The 23,183-nt window shown below is 40.4% G+C and overlaps 1 protein-coding gene across 4 annotated transcripts in view; it reads right to left on the bottom strand.

Annotated features, from left to right (window-relative positions):
- The window catches only part of RYR3 (ryanodine receptor 3), a 568,187-nt gene that overhangs the window by 364,242 nt on the left and 180,762 nt on the right, over window positions 1-23,183 (bottom strand). For all 4 annotated transcript variants that reach the window (XM_030814359.1, XM_030814360.1, XM_030814362.1 and 1 more), the window contains exon 3: window positions 1,713-1,820. In XM_030814359.1, coding sequence (XP_030670219.1) covers window positions 1,713-1,820 — 108 coding nt within the window. The remainder of the gene's footprint in view (window positions 1-1,712; window positions 1,821-23,183) is intronic.

Here is a 23,183-nt window from a genome sequence, read left to right on the forward strand (position 1 = left end):
AACAAAAATCTCACCTGTGTTAATGATCTAAGGCACAAAGCAAACTATTCCCAGTTGTCTTACTAAAGCATACTGCTATAAACCAAAAGAGTGGAAAAACACAAATATTTGGTATTAAGGGTCTCAGAGATCTAATTCACAGAACACTGTGGCCCCAAGAGATTAGATGTACCCAAGATCACATTAAGGGCTGGAGGATGGCCGAAATGTAAACATCGATTCTCTTGATTCTATGGTCAATTGCCTCTTCTACTACAAATGAGACATGTCTGTACCATGTACAACTTCAAGTTGTACATATGTCTGTACTATGTACAACTATGTACAACTATGTCTGTACTATGTACAACTTCAAGTAAGAACAAACTGTGTTACTAGGTAACTGCAAACAGTTTCTACCCACAGACAGCGTACTCTCCAGTAGCGAAGAAAAAAGGCTTGCAATGACAGTACAGAGTGATAAGAGCTATGACAGAAAAAGTACCTAATGTCCCAGCAACAGACTTGTGGGGTCAGCAGAGGCTTCTCAACTGATCTAATAACTAAACTGGTTCCTTGAAGGATACATAGGGATTACATAAGGGAAGTGAGAGAGGAGGAGGGAAGCTGTTCCATGTGGAGGGAATAGCTGATATGCAGGATCAGAGGCAAAAGAGAACTGGCATGTTTGAGGCAGAGAGAGGAATCCGATGTCACTGGGACACTGAGTACTTGGTGGGATGTGGTGAGAGATGGGGCAGGAAAGGTGAACAGGGCTCACCAACTCCTAAAGGGCTCTATGCCATGTTTAGGAATTTGGAATTTATCTCAAAGTAATGGGAAGACAAAGGATTTTAAAACAGGCAACTGTAATAATTGTATTTACATTTTGGAAAGAACTGCTGAGTGGAAAAATGGGAGGAGGGGGTGAGTATAGGAGGAATCAAAGCAATTAATAGGCTGTTGCCGTAACTGAAAGGTAGAGGACAGTCATCTAATGGAGTATGGGGGAGTGAGGATGGCGGAGAAAAATGGTTGAATTTGAGATATTCAGGCAGTAGAATTAAAGTATTTCATGATAAATATATAAAAATGAATGTCAGTCATTAGGAAAGGGAAGAGTCAAAAATTATTTTGAAATATCTGGCCAAAGTCTTGCCCAAAAGCCTTCCGACATAGGCAATATGGAGCTTGTCTCTTAGTTATAAGGATCATTTTACTGACAATGGAAACTCAAGACAATTCTGTACTTGCTCATCATCAGTGAAACCATCAAGTTCTGGACACATGTCAAAGACTCATAATTCTGCAGGAAATCATGTTCGAACTGTTGTAACTTGGTTGTGCTCCATTGGAGCAGTCATAACTCCCCAGTGAGGTTTCTCCAAGGAAAAAGAAACTGCCTCACAGGCACACTGAATCTCAAGACCCTCTCAGCCTCTCCACATTCGCTGGTGAATTCCGGGATAAGAGAGGAGAGTAGGCTTAGCATCCTATGCCTTGCTCATGCAGCATTAGTGGTGGTCCCTTTTCTGGTGGGAGCTGATTAACTCAAAGGAAGCAGAAGTAGGGTTGCTGAACAACAACTCAACTCAGGGAGAAAGATTTACTATCTCCATATGAGTCATCTCAACAGTCCTAAAATGTTTCAGTTCAAAGTTGGATGAAATGTACAATGTGGTGCGGATGTGGTGCGCCCCAATCCCAACCTAGGACACAATTCAGGTACTCACCCCTTCGCCGCCATTTTCACCTGTGTTGGCAAGCATTTCCTGCAGGGCTCTGACAGATAGGGACTGTTCCAGCACAAAATTGCAGACGCAGAGATCTGGAGGAATGTACTGTGGAAATAAAATCAGAATGAGGATACCTACTCATATCAGTCAGAGATCAGTCACCCAACAACATGTCAAGGGCAAAGAGCCTATGAATCAAAACGACAGTTGGATGAATAGGAATGCAAAAAGGGGGCTTTCTCCTGTTCAAGATGGGTTTTAAGCTGGTTTCTAAAGAATGCTAAGAAAAGCCCCATATATCAAGGGAATAGTTTCCAACATGTCAGGATCGACTTGAGGGAAGGCTGGTGGTACATATGGAAGAACACAGACATAGCCTTGCCAATGAAGGGAGAGGAAGGGAAGGCTGATCTACAGCCAGGTCTGGGTGAGACCAGAGAAAGCAAGCCACTGGGATCTCATCCACAATAATCTGTAAAAGGGCAGTGGACAGACCATAATGTGGCTCTAGACAGTGGTGACCCTAATAGAGAATCCATTTATTTGTTAAGAAACCTAGATATAGTATAAAAAGAGGCCATAGAGGGGGTTAAGAGCTATATAAATATAGCATAATCAAAGGAATGTCCAGAACTTTAAGAATTGATGATCCCTTTAACAATCATTCCAATTTATTAGAATCAGTTAACAGTGACCAGTTAACATCATGACATTCATGCCTATTCTGGGACATTTCTTAACAGTTAAAGATAGCCTTCTTTGCATACTAACAGTAGCTAATATTTATTGAGTGCTTTATGCCAGGTACTGTTCTAAGGGCTTTGCATAGGTTAACTCATTTAATCTTCACAACCATCCTATAAGAGAGGGACTATTAATATTCCAGTTTCTAGCCAAGGAAACGAAGGCACAGTGAGTTTAGGTCGCCTGCCCAAGTGTTACATTTGGCTGAGTCAGATACAAATCCAGACAGTCTGTCTCCAAAGTTCATGCACTTAACCCTACACTATTCCTGCCACTAATAAAAATATTAAAGTTTTTCTTCACTGTGAGAACATTTTAGATCTGCAAATATTCAAGTATTTCATTCACGTAGTGCTTGATATTGGAAAAGATACAAAGAAATACAAAGCAAAACCGCTGCCTTTCTGGAGTTTACAATCCCATTTCAATGACACACCATTTTCCTTGAGAATACAGCTTGTGATCACCTGTGTACCAATCCTTTGTTTCCTGCATGATATTGGCAGAACATCCATACCATGAGAACAACAGGAATGAGGAATGAGGGCCAGAAGCTACCGACAGCCATGCCTAACACTTCAAAACAGGTAAAGCTGTTTCCGTGGAGCTCCACTTTAAAAGCTAAACCAAGACTGCTACTAAGGCTCTGACAACCTTTCTAACTTCAGCATTTAGTTTTAAAATAAAAATAATGGAACTGACCATCTTTAAGTTCCCTTTAATTTCCAAGTGTTGGTTTATTCTTCCACTTCTCCCAACTGCAATTTCTCAAAAATAAGATAATCGGCCTGCTGGACCTGCTTACAATTTTCCTTTATTAAAGTTTTAAGTCAGGAATGGACAATCCTATTCCAAAGGTATGTTTGGGTGACATACATTTTCAGGTACTTTTTCTACTAAGGATTTGAGTGAGTACAAGTCACCCAGACGTACCTATTCCAAAGGTACGGCTGAGTGACGTGCATTTTCAAGTACTTTTCTACTAAGGATTTGAGTGAGTACTTTTCTACTTAAATACTTTTCTACTCAAGGTCTCTATGCTGAGAAATCCTAAAAACCTAGTCTTAGAATTCTGGCAGTACAGGAATTTGCCCAATCCTTTTTTATTAAAACAATTAACTAAGAAGAGATTGTAACAGAGGAGGATTACTGCCTTTATTTTGTGGTGTTCACTTTGTTTTCAAAGTCTGTTCTCAAAGCAGGTAATTCACTCATTTGTATGGGACTTGAGCAAGCAGGCAGCTGGTGATGCAGGGCAGAGCTTCATGTCCAGGAAATGTTTGTACAGTACATACAGCATTATTACAAGTAGCATACAATTATATGACAAAGCATTTCCTTAAGACCTTATACCATAAACATATATTGTCTAACTTAGTCTTCCAAAATGTGATGCCATCTCAGGAGACTTTATATTTTTCTGCCACTCTGCCTACCTTAATTTCATGTTCCCAGAATAGGAAGCATAAAAGCCATAGTTTGCTTGTTTCTTCCTCTTCCAATTCATTAGAATGAATGATTTGGAGATTTCCCATTGAAGAATGTCTGCAGTTATGGTTGGCCCTTTAAAGTCTGCTTTACAGTTTAATTTGGCAAATTAAATGGTCACAACATTCACGCCCACTTTTACAATAAACCTATTCAGTCTATTCTCTTTAAGACAGAAACCTTCATAGCTCCAAATGCTAGAGATTCTGCCCTTACATGACATCGTGTAATTCTAAGTCAGCTTGCTTTCCTTCCTGTGTCTGGTTTGTTCAGACAGGAGACAGGACCTCTCCTTGTCTCTGCCATCAACCATTTTGAAGGAGAAGCACTAATAGATAATAGGGACACTAGGCATACTATAATTATAGCTGTCCTTTCAATCCAGGTATTGAAAGTCTCCAGGTGGTCTTAATTTCATTACTGGTTTGAATGGGTACATTTAAACAGGACGATAGTGTGCATGGAGACGAAGCCTCTCAAATGAGAGTACCGTACCTGCCACTGGTTTACAGAGTTTCCTGGCAGCTTAGTTTCTGTACCTCTGGCACGTGGTCCCGCCTGGACTCTCTGTACTTGGAAATAAGAGCATGCCATTCCAATAGCACACAAAACAATGTGTGGGTAGTGGTAAGGGAGGGAACAGAGCAACTGGAATGTCTGGAGAAAAACAAAACAACTAAAAACTTGTGACATGAATGGAGCACAGAGCCATCTGACCTGCTATGCCAGCTGCCATCCTTAATTTAACTCCAAACTGGCCTGAACTCCCACCTCCACACTCCTAAAGAATGAGCAAAGGCCACTCGTCCATCAAAGCTAATTTGTTTGCAGCCGTGAGAGTCCCCTAGGAGGCCAGCTCATTCTGTCTGTGCTGTGGAACCTGTGCCTCAGTCACTCTACCTGGCAGGCATGGGGCAAGTGTTTGATGATTCTCAGCACGGAGAGAAGGGCTCTGTTGACATCTGTTCTCAAATGGCTCCTCATCACTCTCCCCGAGCCCTGTCCTGAGCCTAGAGAAGCACTACAATTCCAAATGTCCTACAGGAAACCTTGAGAGGCCAGGGCCCTGGGTAAGCCAGGAACTAGGATTCACTTAGCCTCACTATGTGGAAAATAGTAGGAGGCAAGGTCTATATATCCTCTGTGCTCCATAAATCTACATAATGGCATATTTTTCTGGGGCTTATTGAATCCTGGCTAGTAGGAATCTGCTGCCCCTGTTTTATAGTCATTTAGCATTTCTCTATCTGGCAATCGACAACATTCACTTCACACTGTACTAGCATACACTAGCCAAGCCCTCAGGGAAATGAGGTGGGGAGTTAATTACACAAAGGAGGTCTGTCACCTCTCCATCGTACTGTTAACTGCAGTCTATTTTGGCTTATATAGTTCTTGATGCATTGAGGTTTGTCTGTTTCACTAGATCGTGGGTCCCTTGAAAGAATCTGTGCCTTATTCTACTGTTGGTATCCCAAGTATGTAGAAGAGTAAGCACCCAACTCAAGTCTTCGTGAACAGACCCTGTGTCCTTCAAGACTATCATCCAGGAGTGTGGTGCTGATCATGGCTGTGGCTGTAGACAGACTGCAATGACTCCTCAAGTCTCCTGCCTGTTATTCAACATGTCTTTCTTCTCCCAGTGTCACGAGCCCCTTTCACTTCTCTGTTAATCTGTCTGGTTCATACACGGTCATGCCTCAGTGATATACCTTGTAGGTGTGTCAATGGCTCTGAAGGCACTAAGAGTGAACACTCTAGTGTTGGATTACCTGAAGTCAAATCTCTGATCGACTATTCGTTAGCTGAATGACCTTATGCAGGTAACTTAGTTTCTGTTATACACACCTTTGTTTCCTTATCTGTATAATGGAGATATAATAGTACCTACTTCTCAAAATAAACTAAGGTTTTATACTTAAAGAGCTTAAAATAGGATCTGATGTGCACAGTAAATACTTAATAAATTTCAAGCATATACAAAAAAGAGCAATGAAATCAAAACTCAGTAACTCACTTATATGTTCACTAATATATTTTTGAAGTTCTTATTTGTATAAGAATAAGGCAAAATCCCTGCCTTACAGGATTGTGTGATTTAGTGGAATGTCAGGGAAGCAAATGAGTAATTTTCAGAGCATGAGACAAAAGGCCCAGAGGTAAGAAAACATGTGAGGAAGCACATAGAGTTGAGGATGGCTGGAGTGGAAAGGAGAGAGGGAGACAGAGGGGAAGACAGAGGGGAAGAAAGAGCGGAAGGAGGGAGGAGCAAAGCCCACTTTGGAGGACAGGGAGGGAAACGGAGGGAAGAGAGGTAAAGAGGGGTAGAAAATGGGAGAGAGGCGCCGGGCGCCGTGGCTCACGCTTGTAATCCCAGCACTTTGGGAGGCCGAGGCGGGCGGATCACGAGGTCAGGAGATAGAGACCACGGTGAAACCCCGTCTCTACTAAAAATACAAAAAATTAGCTGGGCGTGGTGGTGGGCGCCTGTAGTTCCAGCTACTAGGAGAGGCTGAGGCAGGAGAATGGCGTGAACCCGGGAGGCGGAGCTTGCAGTGAGCCGAGACTGCGCCACTGCACTCCAGCCTGGGAGACAGAGCGAGACTCCATCTCAAAAAAAAAAAAAAAAAAAAAATGGGAGAGAGGAGGAGAGAAAGGGAGAGGAAGGGGAGGGGGAGAGAGGAGGGGGAGAGAGGGAAGGGAGTAAGCATGGGGAGGTTAGAAGTGAGGCTTAGGAAGAAGTATTAGACTGCGTCTTGAGTACTCTTGCCAAGGAGGAGTTTGGGCTTCATTTTCAAAGAACAGGGTGCCATTAGAGCAAGTTATGTAGGAAATGATATAATCAAATTGGCATCTTTGAAAGAATTGCAGGTCCAGTGTTAAGAAGGCTAAACTGATTTTTGACAAAGGCATTAAGAGCATACCCTGGGGAAAGAACAGTCTCTTCAACAAACGGTGCTGAGAAAACTGAATGTGCATAGGCTGAAGAATGAAACAACACCCCACACACACCATATCCAAAAATCAACTCAAAATGGATTAAAAACTTAAATGCAAGACTGGAAATTATAAAACTGTTGGAAGAAGACATCTAAAAATGGTTCAGTACATTGGTGTGGACAAAGATTTTATGAATAAGAAAGATCTCAAAAACACAGGCAACAAAACAAAAATAAATACGATTATATCAAAAAAGCTTTTGCACAGAAAAGGAAACAACAGAGTAAAGAGACAGCCTGCAGGATGGGAGAAAATATTTGCAAACTATTCATCTGACAAGGAATTAATATCTAGACTATACAAGGAACTCAAACAACTAAACAGCCCCCTCCCCACCCCGCCAAAAAAACTCAACTACAAAATGAGCACATGGTCTGAATAAACATTTCTCAAAAGAAGACACAGAAGTGGGCAATAGGTATTTGAAAAATGCTCATATCACTAATCAGGGAAATGCAAATCAAAGCCACAATGATAGTAGTCCAGTTGAGATGCCTACTATCAAGATGACAAAAAATAACAAATGCTGATGAGGATGCATAGAAGAGAAAACTCTTACACACTGTTGGTGGGAATGTAAATTAGTACAGCTATTATGCAAAATAGTATGGAGGGTCCTTAAAACACAACTACCGTATGATCCAGCAATCCCACTACTGAACAGAAAATGAAATCAGTATATTGAAGAGATATCTGCACTCCCATGCTTATTGCATATTACATAACCGAGATATGGAATCAATTTGTGTTCATCAACAAATAAATGGATAACGAAAATGTGGTATATATGTACAATGGAGTATTATTCAGCCATAAAAAAGATTAAAATCTTGTCATTGATGGCAACATGGGTCAGCCTGGAGGACATTATGTTAAGTGAAATAAGCTAGGCACAAAAAGAAAAATACTGCATATTCTCACTCACATGTGGAATTAAAAGAAGTTGATCTCACAGATGTAGAGAGTAGAATGGTGGTTACTAGAGGCTGGGAAGGGGTGGGGAGAGAGAGGCTGGTTAATGGATGTAAAATTGCAGCTAGCTAGGAATAATAAATTCTAGTGTTCTATAGCACTTAGGATGACTATGGTTAACAATAATTTAACGTATATTTTAAAATAGCCACAAGAACAGATTTTGAATGTTTCTAACACAAAGAAATGATAAAGATTTGAGGCTACAGATGTGCTAATTAGCCTGATTTGATCCTTACATATTGTATATATTAATCAAAACATCACACTGTACCCCATAAAATATGTACAATTCTTATGTGCCAATTTTAAAAAGAGAGATAAAGAGGGCTAGGCTGAAGCAGAGAGATAAATTAGGAGGTTTTGCAGTCAACTGGGTAAGACGTGACAATGGCCTAAATTAAAGTAGCAGCAGTAGGAATAGAGATAAGGGAGTGGATTTTTAAAATCTTGAGAAGTTAGGAGAGATGAGGCCTGGTGACTAAGTGGATATGGGAGATGATGGAGCAAGACTGGGAGATGAGCAGGTTTCTACTGGATGGGACAGAAAGCAATAAGGACAGGACTGAGCAAGAACAAGTAATGGCAAGTGTCAGAAAGACCATGTAGACAGTATTTAAATATGGCAAATAGCCCACTGGGACCTCTCATTTGGGCCAACAGAAAGGTGACAGGAAAGCGGAGAAATTTCTGTGGTGATGTATAGGTATCTCTGCAGATGTCAGCAGGGGTAGGCTCCTCTGGGAGAAGAGGAGGAATCTGGGGAATTAAAGCGTATTCTCCACAAAAGGAGAATTAGTGGAGGCTGGGCAACCAGAGTCAGCCCAATTAACCTCACTGTCCTTTCCCGTATTAGCCATGCAGGTAGTCAGTCCTTAGAGAAGGAAACAATGTACATTTAGTCCTGTAACAGCTGCTCTGGGGACAATCAAACAAAGTAAGGCATGGTTTCTGTCCTTCAAGGAATTTTTTTTTACCTATTTGAAGAGACAGATCTACTGTACATGAAACTTTATAAAACAATACAAAAAAAGGAAATTCAATGCTAAATTGAGAAGTTTGGCATATAAAGTCATACAGGAACTTTCCCAGGGACGATGTGATTAGGCAGGTACACCCAGGCAGGAGCTTGGCTTTAGGGGTGAAGAGGATTTATTCATATATGGGCAAGAAGGAGTTCCTGCATATAGTAAGATCTCAAATTTTTGTTTAATGAATGATCCAAATGGGAGAGTTATTCTTTCCATTTTTTATATTGTGTGTGTGCATTCTTCCCTTCTGTTTAAAATTTCATTAATTGAAGCAGCATTCTAAAATTACAGGCTTTACAGAATTTGTCCTCGCCTCCCTTTGCTTTTTCTCTCAACTCCTCAAAGAAAAAGAGCACATATATGAGGATATCATGAATGAGGAATGGGTGTGAGCAAAGGAAAGAAAAAGTAATACACCACTTCACCAGGCCCTCAATTTCCCCCTTTATGCTCTCTTCATGCTACCTGAGACTGCCTCGTTCAGGAATAAATATGGGTGGTGTTCATTGTCGTGGCTCTAGATTTCAGATTGTGTAGACACAGAGTCTACTTCTTCAGGGGCATTATGTCTGCTGGTAGAAGGTGGAGATGAACTCGGTCCCCGGTGGCCTGGCTTCCATATGCACTGCATTTGCTCCATGACCTCAAACAGGGCTGACTGCCATCTCCCTATGATGATTTTATATAGTCCTACTCAAAGACATGGATGAGAAGACTTCTCAAGCTCTCCTGGGCAGAAAACCACTATCGCCTCTGGAAAATGTCCCAGGTCAACCAGGCCTCATGGGGTACAGTGGAACTGGATAAGGACCACATTTTCATGGGACAGCATCAGGATAGGTGGAGATGGTATGTGTAGTTTGTATTTCAGGACCTTTGAGCACTTTAAAGACATTATCTCATAAACCTACAGCAGACCTGAGCTCACTTACAGACTTCCAATCAATTATTGATAACACATAATTATTTGCATTGTAGTTATACTTCAAAGGTGAAGCCAGTCATTAATATCTATACCTCATCTTAACCAGATTTTATTTATGTATTCGTGCAGTTAAATGCTTTTTAAGCCTACCTTTGTGACCTCTGGAAAGTTGTTGATAGTTTATAATGGAGAAAGTTACATGGTGAATGTTTAAATCTGATGCTGTTGGCTAGTCTCTGGATTTCTACAAAAATAATCAATGGTTGTACAACCATATTAGAGGTGAGTCCATTGAAATACAAAGGAACTAGGTAAAACTTATATGGGCAAGTAGAGACCGAAGAATAGAATCCATATATACATTTTAAATGTATCCATGAAACTATCTATATAATTGTACCAGGCATTGCACTAAGATGCTTTATAAATACTGTCATTTATCCCTTACACCAGTGCTTTCAGAGAAGAGGTTTTAAGCCATTTGCAGCTGAGAAAGACTCAGAAAGGCTGAAACACTTCCCCACAATCACACCGTGGGATGAACATTTAAACCCTAAATTTCAGACCCAAGTCTTTCTGACTCATACTGCCTCAATATCCCTGGAGATAGAGTTCCCATTCCCACGCCTATCCCAAGGTTGTAGAATTCTAATCCCACCAGGCTACCTACCTCCCAACTCGTATGCCTTAAATGAAAGTTAAGGACTTTATACCCCGTTCCTGAGTGTATCTCAGAAAGCATTCTCTATTTTGGAATAACCTTTGAGAATGTAAAGACTATGGACTGAAGTTACCGGGACTATCAGGGCTCAAGAGCTCATAAAATCTATATTTTATAAACTTGGGCAGGTGAGATTATTTTCATTTTATGCAGTTCTACAAATCTGAGACTGACTCACCATATAAGCTTTTTCTTCCAAAAGGCAATTTAACTCTGGGGATGATGGTACGAGTCTCAATTATGGACCACATGTGTGATTTTAAATGTGTATATATTCAGATTTTAAACATTTTGAGAAAAGAGAGCTTGCCTGTTTGTGTTAAGAGCTGTTATTATAAAATAAAGTTAAAATGCATAAAGCTTTCTTAAATTAAAAATATATTTTGCTAGGGTAAAAGATGGAAAGTTTTTCTGAAGAAAACTATAGAAGCTATTCACAACATTTGAGCTGCAATGTTGCTTAGACACTGCTAACAAAAGCAATTATATGTACACAGTAGGATGCAGAAAATTTAAACTTATAGCTGGAAAATATTCTTTTTTGGGGGAGGTGGGGAGGAAGATGTCAGTATCTTTTAAAAGAAGGAAGTAAAGAAAACCCCTTCTGATGTCTGAGGAATAAACCACAGAAATGCAATACGTTCAGCACAAAGACTCTGTCTAGGTGCTTCTTCATTCTAGGGATGAGTGAGCTGCCCCAAGAGAACTGACAGTGGTGGAAAACCACTATCACAGCACCAGGAGCCTTCTAAAGCAGAAGCACTCGCAGCCATGAGCAGAATGATTGTGGTTTCTAGGCACCATGCTGGCCTGAGGTTTACTCCAACACCACAAGGAATATTCAGAAGGAAAATGTTGGAATAAGTTGATCATGTGCAAGGAAATTGGAGAAGGTTACCAAATTTATTTATTGAATAGGATAAAAAGCTCATTCTAGAAAGCTTAAATAAATATTTACTTAAGAAAAATGCTTGCTGAAGCTTTTCTTATGTAAGGGAGGCATCACTACTGCCTAGAAGCAGAGAATCCAAATTGCAGGACAAATATCCTTTGACAAAAGACTTGCTGAGAAATGCCAACCTAACGTGATAAAGAGCTAAAAAAAAAAATAGCCACAATCACTGTTTCTTTGCCTATTCCTCAAAGGCCCAGATATACAGCTATTAATTGACATCGATCATCAGATCCATTAAAGTCTGGCCTCTCTTGGGGGAATGCTTATTAACTCAAGTGAGAACAACACTTGCATCAATTATCATCATCATCATTATTTCGAGACAAGGTCTCTCTCTGTTGCCTAAGCTGAACTCCAATTCCTAGGCTCAAGAGACTCTCCCGCCTTAGCCTCTTAAAGAGCTGGGGACTACTAGTGTGTGCCACAGCGCCCAGCTAATTATTCTTTTGGTGGTGCTCAGATATTTTTCACAAGAGCTAAAACAGATACGTATAAGCTTGCTCTGGAAGGATTAATGCAGAAATACAGTGAGCCCAAGAAACTCCTGAGCAGGACTGGCAAAATCTCATATTCCTTGAACCCTTTTCCATGTGTATACATTAAAAGGATATCTCAGGTGATTGTTAAACAGGAGGTCTCTGACACCAGGCTTGAGAGAGACTCAAACAACTAGACCAAACAAGCAAATTTAGGCCTCTGAGAATAATTGATTTTCACTCTATATCCATTCATTAAAATGGATTGAATGGAGTTCCATTCATTAAGAGTTTCTTTCAAATAAATAATACAATAATTTGAGATCTAGATGATTGTTATTTTTATGATTTTGCTTGATATGACCCCAACCAAAAGCAATGCTGCGGTGCCCTGGACACCTACATTCTGCTGAGCATAAGTTGTTTCTGGAAGTTAGGAAGAATATTACCAAGAACCTGGTGAAAATTAGTGTGATAAAGCTTGTGTCTTTAAAATTAGGAAGAGGGGGCAGCCAAGAATCAGAGACAAAATGCTGGACAGCTGGCTTGCAAAACTGCCTGCTGGGAAAAAGCATAAGTGGCAGGTTGGATGGTTGGTTTAGTTTCTCAATGAAGCCCAGTTTTTCCCTCTGTCTGGCCGCACATGGTTGACATATTACAGAGCTAAGGTTCCAATAGGTGAAAAGTTGGAACACTCGCACCTGGAAAAACAAGTTGTGTTGATGAGCAGCAACTAATACCTACTGTTGATGGACAGAAATACCTGAAACACTGACTCTTTATATGGTCATAAAAATATACAGCCATAAATAAACAACCACTTAATGAGTAGCACAGGTACTACAATGAGCTGTGGAAACTTAATGGGAACGTACAATCCCTAGAATTCTAACTTTCAATGGATGCTGTGATGAGAAACCATGAAGATGTTATTCCAAAGAGCTTGCATATCAGAAAAATAGCAGAGGCCAGGAGAGAGAAAAGGCAGAATGTCAAACAGGAGATAAAAATCAACCACAGTGTCCCATCGATAAGTTAGGGATGTAAGCATCGGCAGCGGGGAGGAAGGCAGGGTACATGATGGTGCAGCTAAGATGAGGTAGGATCGGCAGACACACAGAGAGATGGGGTGAAGATTGAGGGGAGAGGGGAGAAGGAAGGTCTAAGTCTCCAGCTACTGTTCATGTTTTTGTCTCAAATTTTGTTTCACTGTAGTTTTGGTGGGAAGAACACAAATGAGCGTCGCCTCTCCCATGCATTCCTGTCCCATTCCACTTACACCCTCCTCCCTCTGGAATGATGATACAGTTGCTACAGAATTTACAAACCATGGAGAGGCTTTTCTCTATTACCAAGGCAGTGGTATTCAGCAGCTGCAGGATGGGAGAATCTGTGTCTCTTGGCCTTTTCATTGCATAACAGGAAGCAGAAGATTGAGAAAAGCATTGTTAAGCACCCACGAGAGCTGAGGAAATGCCAAACTGGAACTGAAGGCTGACAGACAGAACAGAGACACTGAGTAGCCAGAGGTGGGGCTGTCTCCTTAGGTGTAATCAGCATCGGCATCGTTTATCACTTTGGGAGCACCTCTAGTGTACTGGGTCCTGCCTTGACTGCAGTATTAGCTGCATGCAGTTCATGGACCCAGGATGGGAAGTGAACACAACGCTCAGGGCAATGAAAGCCAAGGACAACAGCTTGGCTTCCAAATGTTTTTCGAGATTTTTCCCCAATGCCTTCTTCCTACTCTCAAACTGAATCCAAATTCCAATGTGGACATGTAGTTTTTATTGTTTGCTCCTACATGGCATTTTTTTTTGCTTTGAGAGAAATAAGAATATCTCTAGAAACCAAATTCTAGATTTAAAAAATAATTAGCAGCAGTACATGGACAGATACTCAAAAATGTGCAGTTTTCAAAAAGCTTTGTGGAAATAAATGTTATATTTTTCTCCAAAATGGAAAAAGTTCTCATCTCTTCACAGAGAACTAGACCCCATCCCCTCCAACTGTCTTATACTATCTGAGCTGAACTACCACCACTAGATGTTTACATCTGCAAGGATTTGTACTATACATCCCCACTGCAAGAAAGCACGTAACATTCATCACAGACACTTAAAAATATATACACTGGGCATGGATTTAGCACTGCCAGTCAGAGGCTGCAGGAGTTAAAATGTTCACTTATCAGTTTTTGAATAGAATGGTAATAGAAAGACCTATCCCCTCCTCAGGCCATAACTTCTTCAATCATGTCATCCTTACCAGGAAGAATTGTAAGTATGGAGTTTGGGTAAAATGAAAGTGTTCATTGAACTGTGATCTATTGGATCTCCTTCTCCTCAAATCTTTCCTGGTTGAAGTCATTGACATCTTTCACCCAGGGCATGAGCTGTCTCTGATAAACACAGGGAAACCATTAGGAGACTCAGTCTCCTCCTACTTGAATTCAACCCATCACTCAGTATCTGGGGGGAATGGCCAGGAAATACCACGTCTAATGCTACATCTGCCCAACCGTCCAAGTTCACATGACTGGGCTTTCATCTTGAGCTCCCTTCCTCCACTTTGCTAAGTAACTAACCAGGGTTACTGAGGTTCTCCATCAACAATGAAGGCAGGGAAGGGGTGTTGCATGACAAATTATGGCTTTTCTTTTTCCCTCCTGGATAACTAAGAGTTATCTCCATGGTTGAGTTCACTTGGCAGCACTAGGCAGAATGAATGCATTGATAGAAACTGATGGAGCAATGCCACACCTCAAAAAGGAAAGTCCTTGCTCACGGCGACCTAAGCAAGGTCTGTCAGACCCCATGAAGATAAATGCTTCAAATTAGCCATTTGCTCTCCTATGGCATTCATCCTTATGCTCTTAGTGAACTATACACAGATGAAAGCCATGTTTGGCTGCCTATTAAACTTGTATATTTTGGAAAGGAAGCAAGTCTATCTATTACTATAGCAACTGGAAACCTAGGACAGAATGTGGGTAAGTTTGAATGTGATGCTAATGAAGTCGAGATCATAGCTTTGCTTTATTTTGTGATGACACCAGCACACCTAACCTGGCTAACTAGCTAGCTCCTTTGGCACTGAAGATATTGGTCAAATGATGCAACAGGTGTATAAGGTCAATGACTGCAAATTTAGACCCGCCAACAATTTCTCAAAGTGCAGGCTGTAGACCACCTGCATAAGAATTGTTGGGAGTTTATTTAAAAAAAAAAAAAGCCAGTTTCTGGCCCCATCCAATACAAAAATGAGAATTGATGGATATGTTTATTCACGATTGAGAACCACCACCCTTCCAAGAGAGCTCCGTGCCAAGCCCCATGGATACTGGCCAGGCTTATCTTTATGGAGAAGCATTCTTGACACAATCTGCCAAGGAAATTGAGTAGTGAGCAAAACCACAGGGCTCATTTTTCAAGTCAAAAATTGACCAGAGAAGGTTGTAAAGATTCTCATAAACATCAAAAAGTTCTCATCTTTCTTGACTCTATCTTTTTTTTTTTTTTTTAACAAAAGAGTAATACTCTTTAGCTGTTTGCTTGAAATTTTCTGAAGGATAATATTAAGCCTTCCTCTGTTCACTCCATTACACAGCTTGTATTAAATTCTAAAAACTCTCTTCATCTTTAGGTAAAAGAAGTTAAATTGTGTGAACCTAAATGCCACAGCTTATTAGGGTAATAATTCAAATTTCAAGTCTGAAGTGACTACTCTTGGAATTGAAGAGGTGAGGCTGAGATCAATTATTCCACCCTCAGTGCTATTAGGCAGTAGTGCACCTGAACCACCCCAAAGAGATGATATTCTGTTCTATTTTGAAGTGGAAATATCTTGGGATGTACAGTGAAGTACTAAAGTAGGGCTTAGAGCAAAAATCCTTCATGAAAATGCTCCAAGAAGAAACAGATCATTAGGTCAAGAGTTTCTTAATTTTGTCAACTGCTCAGTGGCCCAAAGGCAGCTGTTTGAGAGAGGCTTACAAACAGCTTTCTTGTACCAATTGTTCTTATCCTCTAAAAGCTTTGGATAAAGCTCAGTTAAATGGAAGAAAAGTGATTTGAAGGCATTCTTACAGAGAAAGCAGCAAAACCCTGGAATGACTGAGTTAGGAACACTTTGTCATCATTCCCTGAAATAATTTAGATGAAGAAAAACAAACTCCCAAGAGTGTTTTGTTAATAAATTATTTAAAGATCAACTATTTGCTCTATGTCAGGAAGTTAAGAATAAAGAAGTTTTTTGTTTGCAAATGGTTCAAAAGGTTTCAGTTCATAGAGTTTGGTCAGGTCATTATTTAAAAAGAATGAAACTTTAAGGAATGAATGGGCAAATGAGGTACCATCTCAGTCAGAATGGCCATTATTAAAACGTTAAAAAAACAACAGATACTGGTGAGGGTGCAGAGAAAAAGGAATACTTATACACTGTTGGTGGGAGTATAAATTAGTTCAACTGTTGTGGAAAGCAGTGTGGTGATTTCTCAGCTAAAAGCAGAACCACCATTCGACCCAGCAATCCCATTACTGGGTACATACCTAGAGGAATAGAAATCATTCTAGAATATTCTATTCCACGTGAATATTCATTGTAGCACTATTCACAATAGTAAAGATATAGAATCAGCCTAAATGCCCACCAATGGCAGATTGGATAAAGAAAATGTGGTACACATACACCATGGAATACTATGCAGCCATAAAAAAGAGCAATGTTATGTATTTTGTGGGAACATGGATGGAGCTGGAGGCTATTATCCTCAGTAAACTAATGCAGGAACAGAAAATCAAATACTTGATGTTCTCACTTAAAAGTGGGAGCTAAATAATGATAGCTTATGAGCACAAAGAAGGAAACAACAGACATGGGTCTACTTGAGGGTGAAAGGTGGGAGGAGGGAGAGGAGCAGAAAAAATAACTACTGGGCACTGGGCTTAATACCTGGATGATGAAATACTCTGTACAACAAACCCTTGTGACATGAGTTTACCTATGTAACAAACCTTCAAGTGTACCCCTGAACTTGAAAGTTAAAAAAATAAGGAACATAAAACTGTCGACGTAAATGTCTGAAAATCTTAATTTCTAAAAAAATTGTAGGCATTTCCTTCATAAAACATGTCCTCATGTGACAGGTAGCAAAACTCAGTCCTGACAGGTCATTTTGCATAACATTTTACAGCAAGTTAGAGGGAGAGCAAAGCCAGATCTCTTGAATCACTACCCAAAACAGTAGTATGATTTGTGAATTATGAGCATGCACATAATTTCAAAATACAACACAAAAGGTCATAACCATGACTTAGGTTTTACCTCCTGGTTTAAAAATATCCATGAAGAATCAAGCTGATAGATGTAACATGACTTGGGTTTTTTGTTTTGTTTTGTTTTGTTTTGTTTTGTTTTGAGATAGAGTCTCGCTCTGTTGCTCGGGCTGGAGTGCAGTAGCGCAATTTCGGCTCACTGCAACCCCCGCCTCCTGGGTTCAAGCGATTACCTGCCTCAGCCTCCCGAATAGCTGGAACTACAGGCATGTGTCACCACGCCTGGCTAATTTTTTGTATTTTTAGTAGAGACGGGGTTTCACCGTGTTAGCCAGGATGGTCTCGATCTCATGACCTCGTGATCTGCCCGCCTTGGCCTCCAAAGTGCTGGGATTACAGGCATCAGCCACCACGCCCGGCCATGACTTGTGCTCTTAAAAGTCAAGTTCTAACACAAACACAATATACCATTTTTTTTTCCATGTAAAAACAACACCTAGAAAAGAGATGTTCTAATCACAGAAAAAAAAAAAAGGCAAGACTGTGATCTAATTTGTAAGTTCAGGAGTCAGTGGAGAAAGAAAAATATACTGCTAATTGAGACCAAAATAGCAGCTATTAGGTCTAAAGAGCAAAGTACTAAACGTGGCAGAGGTGCCTGTGTATGAATAATAGTTATTCATAATTCACCTGGGGCCATTGGCCTGCTGTAAGCAAGTAAATGACAAATGAACAGCAGACCTATGGTGCTACTTTACACACTGAATAAATTCTTTGTGAAGATTCCCACCACTAAGGTACAGATTGCCTTTAAATAAAAAGAGGGGTTTGGTATTGCCTCAAGCAGATAAGTTATCAAGACAACATTAATAACTCAAGTAGGAAGGAGGACAATACAGATGAGGAGAGATCTCAGAGTTAAAAGGTGAATGTTTTTTTTCTTTTTTACTATGGGTTCAACAAATGACAAATGCATTAATAAACTTGACATGTGTTGCACTTGACTTCTATGCTATTTCTTTAGATATCTGTTTCCCTTCTGCATTCCTTGACTGTTAGAAATAGCAGAGCATGAGGAGCAATGTGGATGTAGAAACGGGAAGAGAACTTCCTGAGAGAAAACAGTTGAGCTGCCAATTGGGAAGAACTGGAATGTGGAGCCATGTTTTCCCAGAATCTGAACATAGGTAGGATTGCATCCCAACCCTTCACCTTGAAGTTGCATATGGACGAATATGAAATGAGCCTTTTTGTCCTGCCTGCACGTGACAGCAATAATCCCTGGCCCAACAGGAACAACAGCCTGATGTAGGCTAGTTTCTCAATGCATAGTGCCCACCATGGTCCCCCTAGAACCTCACCACAGGGCCAGCCCACCATATGTGCATAATACTGAACATTCTTAGTGAACTCTGTTCACCCAAAATGTTAGGCAGCAAGGCTTGAACTTGTAAACAGGCACCCTGGTAGCTAAGATAAAAAAGAATGTCTAGGTCAAACAAAACGACTATCCAGCCTCTATCTCCTACATGCCCACCATGCTCCAGAAGACAGCAGGATTAAACCCATAAGTCTCATGCCCTTCTTTTGTTTCCTTTTGGCAACTGCCACTATCTAAATCCTCTGCTGTGTCATTTTTCCTCTTCTGTATTTTCATTTTCTTAATTCTCTCACCCTCCATTCACCTGACTCAGCCTTTTGCCCATTCCAAACCTCCTGCTGGAATGCCTATTCCGTGATCATGTTTGTTTTTGAGACGGAGTCTTGCTCTGTCACCCAGGCTGGAGTGAAGTGGCATGATCTCAGCTCACTGCAACCTCCACCTCCTGGGTTCAAGCAGTTCTCATGCCTTGGCATCCCAAGTAGCTGGGACTACAGATGCCCACCACCACACCTGGCTAATTTTTGTATTTTTAGTAGGGATGGGGGTTTTGTCATGTTGGCCAGGGTGGTCTTGAATTCCTGGCCTCATGTGATCCATCCGCCTTGGCCTCTCAAAAGTTCTGGGATTACAGTCATGACCCACTGTGCCCAGCCATCTGTCCCAAAGTTCTCCCTGAGCACCACTTCTCCCTCCGAGCCTGCAAAAATGAAACTCAGCTCCTCTCAAAGGACCCTGCTTCTCTTGGGGACTTCCCAATCACAGGATACTTATTCTCTCACCAAATAACTCAGGCTCACAAGGTGGGGCCTATGCACTTCTCCTGCTCAACACTGGTTTCAGATCATTATTCTTCCACAAACTGTTAACTCTAAGATTTGCACACCTGGCAACATCACCTTCCACTCCCCTCCTCTTTGATGTTTGTGTACTTTGACCTATTATTCCTTTACTGAAATCTGTCTTCTCTTCATTTCTGCTCCTAGCGATTTGAACATTCATATTGATATGGTTTTGTGTCACCCCAAAAAATATATTGAATTCCTAACACCCTGTACCTGTGAATATGACCTTATCAGATATAATCAAGTTGAGATGGAGGCCCTCTTCCAAGATGACCGATGTCCTTTATACGAAGAACAAAATGCTATGTACAAGCAAAGACATGCACAGAGAAAAAAGGCATGTAAAGATGTAGGCAGAGATTGGGGTTATGCTTCCACAAACCAAAGAATGCCTAAAGCTACCAGAAAATGGAACGGGCAAGGCAGTGTCCTGCCCTAGAGACTTTGGAAGGAGCATGGCCCTGATAACACCTTGACTTCCAATTCTAGCCTCCAGAACTGCAAGGGAATAATTTGTTGTTTTAAGCCATCTAGACTGTGGTAATTTATTACAGTGGCCTTACTAATGAATGAATACTCCATCTTACAACTCCTCAGTTATTTGGCCTCCTCTTTATCAACGATCTCCCACACTCCAAGTCAGGCACACCCCCTCTCATGGTCATACACCTAGGGTTTTTTTTTCCATGAAACTCTTCTACTCTGAGACCTCTCATTGAGACAGACCAGTGTCTTAAACATCTACTCATCTTCCAACTTGCTTGCTCACTCATTCAACTACTCTCCCTACTATTTATATCCCTTATACATTTTCACTCCTGTCTTTGGTTCTTTCCTCATTCAGCTTAAATTCCAAGATTCCATGGTCCAATCTCCTAAACTCTTTTGCCCCTTTGTTGCTTACCATACTTGCCTGGCAACACTTTGATCTTGGCTGAATTTATCCACTTTCTTCGTGCCTGTGCTGGCACTGCTGCAGAGAGTGACACCATCTAGAAAACAGGTAGCACTAAAAATTCATGGTCACCATCCTCAAGTGGTCTTCAACCCTATACTCTCACACCATTTGGAAATGCCATTACTCTTCTCTAGGCAGCTCACTCTCCAAAACTTTCTGCACAAAAACCTACAGATCCACCCTCATCCTTGACGTTTTTCTTCCTATTCAATGGAATATGAGTTCTTCATTTATTTGAAAGTCAGTTCCTTGTCTCTGTTCTTAGTGCCAGGGCTTTCCACCATATCAGCAATTTTGCACACTGACCACCTCTTCCCTCTCCTGTATCTCCTCTCTCTTCTTTTCCACAATATCCTCCCCTCAGCATTTAAACATTCTGAAGTCTTTCCTATTACAAAAATCCTTCCATTCTAAGACCCTATCCTGCTATCATTCTTTTTCAGAGATGCCTCACCGGTTGTCTTTATTTTCTTACTTTCTTCTTATTCCTCAAGTTCTCTAAATTGGCTTCTGTCCTCATCACATGCCATTGAAAGAGCTCCCTCCAAGGTTACCACTGGCCTCCATGTCACTGTATCTAATGGGCATGCCATCTTCTCCGAGTGGCATTCTACCCTATGACTATAGGCCTTCTTGACATTCTTCTCTTGATTTCTGTGACTTCTATGACACACATGCCTATTTCTTTTCTGATCTCTCAGGATGTTCCTTCTTATCATTTCTCTTTCTCCATTCATTTTTAATTATTGACATTTCCCAGGCCCTCCTCTCTTTTTAATACATATTTTCTGTATTCACTCTCATAGTGTGATTTACTAACTCCTTTACTAAGGAGTTACTTAAGCCAGTAACTCCTGAACATGACTTCCATCCCAATCTCTCTTTTGAACTCTTAAGCCATATATACAGATGCCTACCAAAATTTTCTGTTGGATGTCTTACAGGCTTTTTGAATTCCACATGACTAAAATTTAGTTCGTAAATTCCATCACCTCTCTCTGTCTTCCTTTATCCCTCCTCCAATATATGCCCTATTTCACTCAATGATATGCTAGCCACTTACAGGCAGCTAAAACCTGTAACTCTAGCATCATACTTGACTCCTCCTACCTTGATCCCTTTGCCACCCCATGAATTCTGTTACCCATATCTGAATTCAACGTAATCCAGGCCTATTCATCTCCTATTCACATGAGAAATCTATACAATGATCACAAGTCTATGTTTTCCTTCAGCAGTAAGTCCCTATACATGTTCAGCTCCCATCCTTGCTACTTCAAAATCTGTGCCCTCATCACCTATCTTTTCTTTTGCATATGCCAAAGCCATACGTAATTTAATTCCCTCTCTAGTAGTGCCATCTATTAGAGAGGGAATTAAATTGAGTGAAGCTTTGGCATAAGCAAAAGAAAGTTCTATCTTTTGCATATGCCTATAGTTCTATCTTTTGGAACCTTCACTCTCCTTTTCTAGGGCCCTTTTCCTCTCTCCCTAGAAACATGCTTGTGTCTCTTATGAAAACTTTTTCTTTACAACTTTAACACTTTTTCTTTATAAAACTTCAATTCTACTTCAACCATCATTTTTTTTTCTCTTCTTCATTTAAACACTCAACTTCTTTTAAAGAGCAATGAATACTCACTGATGAGGTTCTGGTTCAGGTAATGGTGGAACTACTTATAGCAAAATAATCCTCCTGATAATAACAATGATACATTCTGGATAAATATTTAAATAAATAACTATTTGAAGACACCAGGGAGCAATCTAGAACTGAAAGGAATATTACTTTTTAAAGATGAGAAGCCAATCAGGTGCTATAAACATTTAATTAAATTTTCTTCTAAGGGTACTCTCCTGTTCACAGGATCCATGGGGAATAGATGTCAAGAAACAGGCTTCTAGGAAGTAAGAGACCTGAGTCTGGGGCTACCAGAATGTCTGGAAATGGAAGAGGAGAAATGTTAGAAACAAGGAAACCACCATAGATTAATAAAACCCAAGATCAGTATATAAATTCCCCTCAATTTGTTTGCCAACTCATAAGCTATATAAGACAGCATTGCTAGAAAGCAACAGCTAAAATGCTTAGAATAAGCAAAAGTTTCAACAGCTACTTGTTTCTGGAATGTCAAAATTTGGTTTTCAAGTCTGGCTATTTAGAGGGGTTTAGAAAATACTGCAGGCTTTTCATTAAAATCCCAAAAGACTACATCTGGAGACCAGGAACAGTACCTTAGAACTAAGGGTAAAATTAAAATGGAGCAAGCTGGCACGAGAAGAAGGAGACACACTAGTAATTTAACTGCCAGCTACAACAAAATACAATATTCCTCAGGGGGCAGACAACAGAAACCAGAATTAACTATAAAATATCATCTACAATGCTCAGTATAAAATTAAAAAATGCTAAATATTAAAGGAAATAGGAAAATGCGACTTATAACCAAGAGCAAAATCAGTCATTAGAAGCAGACCTATAGACATTCAAGATGTTGAATTAGTAGTCAAGGATTTAAATAATGATTATAAATTTATTAATGAATTTACCAAAAAATGGGAATAATGGGAGAAGAGAGAGATAATGGAAGGGGAGAAAGAATAATGGAGGGGGTCATTAGAGGGGGTTAATAGCACATGTACATTAAAAAAGGGAATATAAAATAGGTCAATGGAAAGTATTCGGGCAGATGCAT

Source organism: Nomascus leucogenys, chromosome 6 (genome assembly GCF_006542625.1).
Source record: "Nomascus leucogenys isolate Asia chromosome 6, Asia_NLE_v1, whole genome shotgun sequence".
NCBI classification, from domain to species: Eukaryota; Metazoa; Chordata; class Mammalia; order Primates; family Hylobatidae; genus Nomascus; species Nomascus leucogenys.